Source organism: Hibiscus syriacus, unplaced genomic scaffold (assembly GCF_006381635.1).
Source record: "Hibiscus syriacus cultivar Baekdansim isolate YM2019G1 unplaced genomic scaffold, ASM638163v2 tig00110890_pilon, whole genome shotgun sequence".
NCBI classification, from domain to species: Eukaryota; Viridiplantae; Streptophyta; class Magnoliopsida; order Malvales; family Malvaceae; genus Hibiscus; species Hibiscus syriacus.
In genome coordinates this window covers 16,034,491-16,037,306 of record NW_024062900.1, presented here as the reverse complement: position 1 = coordinate 16,037,306, position 2,816 = coordinate 16,034,491, and the positions used below count along the sequence as shown (strand labels likewise).

Genomic DNA, 2,816 nt, shown 5'->3' with positions numbered 1-2,816 from the left:
ATTACCATTTAACTTGCACTCTTTGTTTTCTCCATGTACAAATATGCAAGTGAAAATGTGAAAAGAGTAAAAAAACGAAACGAAAATGTTTTTGATAGTAAAAGAATAGAACTCGCTTCAAATTTCTTTGTGCTATTTATTTAATAACTGAGCCATTTGAATCAATCTAGTGATAGAATTTTGTTTTCATGACTAGTGAGTTGTAGTTGATGTTTCTGGCAAATTGAGTGTGTGCTAAAAAGGTTGACAATTGAATGAAGATGAATCTGATATGAATTTTTCATGTTCCTGCAGGCAAATGAGATGGTGCGATGGAAGATCATGTTCCTGGATCAGTTGAATTACATACTATATATAAATAATAAATTCTGCAGTTTGAAGTTTATAAATTAATGGCTGATAATTTCCTGGACAGAACAACTCTGTAGCCATGTGTGTTTTGTTAATTACAAACAATATTAACTCTTTTCTTATGTGTAGATGGCCAAATCTGGTGATGGTATGGCAACAACCAGTTGACATGTCGTGAAAAACTGTGTACTTGAGAAATGTCTAAGGAAAGAGTTTTCGTAAAATCTAGGGTGTTTTCACCCTTCATTTCACTTCCTAAATTCAATATGTAAAAGCCCTTCCATCAATCAATGATTACCAGTGTAGATCAATTTGACGTTGTAAAAATTTTGTTTGTATTAACATGTAATTTTACTTCTTTATTTGAACTAGAAGTCCAATACCTAGTTGAATCTATCAAGTGATCTCACTAGTTGAATCTATCAAGTGATTACAGTGGTTAAGAAGAGTATTATTATTTTTAAATATTTTAAATTTGAGTAGCCATGTCTATATATTGTGTGTGTTTTATCTTAAATTTGAGTGACTATGTCTATAAATTGTGTGCATTTTTAGTGATTTTGAACGTATTATGTTTTGTAATAATTACATATTATTAAAAGAATAAAAACTATTAAAAGAATAAAAAGAAGAATCCACTACTTAGTCGAGGCTGCCGCCTGTAGGATGAAATAGACAATTATTGTGAAAATTGTAATATTGATGGCCCATTCCCCAACTACTCTCCATTCTAAGCTCCATAAATGAATGTTTGACCATGCCAACTACAGTGGCTGCTATCAGTTTAATTTATAAAATTACAGGAATTATAAAAAAATTCAAAATTTTTATGAAATTCATAAAATCATAAGATTCTTAATTGGATTGTTTAAATATTTATTTTGGTGGTTCAAACCTACTTATAATATTTTTATTTAGTTTTTGTTTTATCTTTCTAAAATTTAATTACTTTTAATTATTGTAATCTAGTCGTACTCGTCTTTCTGTTCTTTAGCTCAGAACCAAAATTTCAAAACTTAGAAAATATAAGGACTAAAAGTGATTAATTTAGAATATAAAGATTAAATCTAAAATTCAAACATAATACAAGGGTGACAAAAATTGACTCTAAACAAACCACAGCCACAAGAAAGGCTTTTCTTTTGCCTATAAAGAAAGGCGTCGAAGCCCTTCCAAAGCTAAAACAAACTTTTGAAAAGAAAAAGCAAGCAAGCAAGAAGATGAATCTTTCATATTCCTATTTGCTTCTTTCTTCTCAACTTCTACTATTGATGGTATAGTCTGCAGTTTCATTTCTTTCAACCAATTTTTACTTTATGTATAACTCTCTTTTACGTCTAATTAACTCTAAATCTTAACTATTTAAAATCTTTATACAGTGTGACCCTGGGATATATGCTGTCAAGGATTTGAGGCAAAAACAATGGGATGTTTATGATGCCACAGGAGATGATGTGAAAGAGTTTCCTCAACTTGTCAAAGAGCTCCAAGATTCATATTCTAATGTTGCTGCTTGGAGATCTTCTGTCGACCAAAATCCCGAATTACCTTCTCAACTTATTAAGGAGCTCGAAGATAAATTCTCTAATGTTGCTGCTTGGAGATCTTCTGTAGACCAAAACCCCGAATTATCTTCTCAACTTATTAAGGAGCTCGAAGATAAATATTCCAATGTTGCTGCTTGGAGATCTTTACCCAAAATAAATCCCGACTTATCTTCTAAACTTGTCCAAGAGCTCGAAGATAAATACTCTAATGTTGCTGCTTGGAGATCTTCCGTTGACCAAAATCCCGAATTATCTTCTCAGATTGTTAAGGAGCTCGAAGATAAATATTCTAATGTTGCTGCCTGGAGATCTTCTGCCGAAATAAATCCCAACTTATCTTCTCAATTTGTTAAGGAGCTCGAAGATAAATATTCCAATGTTGCTGCTTGGAGATCTTCTGCAGATAAAAATCCCGAATTAGCTTCTCAACTTACCAAAGAGCTCAAAGATAAATATTCTAGTGTTGTTGCTTAGAGATCTTCTGCCGACCAAAATCCCGAGATATCTTCTCAACTTGTTAAGGAACTCGAAGATAAATATTCTAGTGTTTCTGTCTCGAAATCTTAAAAAAAAGTTATGAATAATATTATCAACGTGTTAAGGAATCGAAACTAAATATTCCATAATTAGGAACGTGTAGGGTGGCACAAATCTACTCACTTGTCGTGGAGTTTGAGAAGAGGGTTTGACAAAAATGGGAAGTAGTATTATCCTTCTATGGTATTGCAGTCCATTATAATTTTATCATTTACCTTTTCACATATTAATCATTTTCATACATATATGAATAGAATCTACATATAAGTTATATAAATCATACATATATAAGTTTGGACACATATCTTGTCACACCCCAAAAATATTTGGTTAGCATTAATAATCTTAATTGGATTTTTTTAAAATTTATTTATTTAATTA

General features: G+C 31.1%; 1 protein-coding gene across 1 annotated transcript; it reads left to right on the top strand.

The window, feature by feature from the left end:
* The first annotated feature begins 1,551 nt into the window (after positions 1–1,551).
* Positions 1,552–2,591, top strand: LOC120144821. The gene is made up of 2 exons (XM_039158786.1): positions 1,552–1,625; positions 1,731–2,591. The coding sequence occupies exons 1-2, from the start codon at positions 1,572–1,574 to the stop codon at positions 2,370–2,372; spliced, it is 696 nt and encodes a 231-aa protein (XP_039014717.1). The 5' UTR covers positions 1,552–1,571; the 3' UTR covers positions 2,373–2,591.
* Positions 2,592–2,816: the final 225 nt, after the last annotated feature.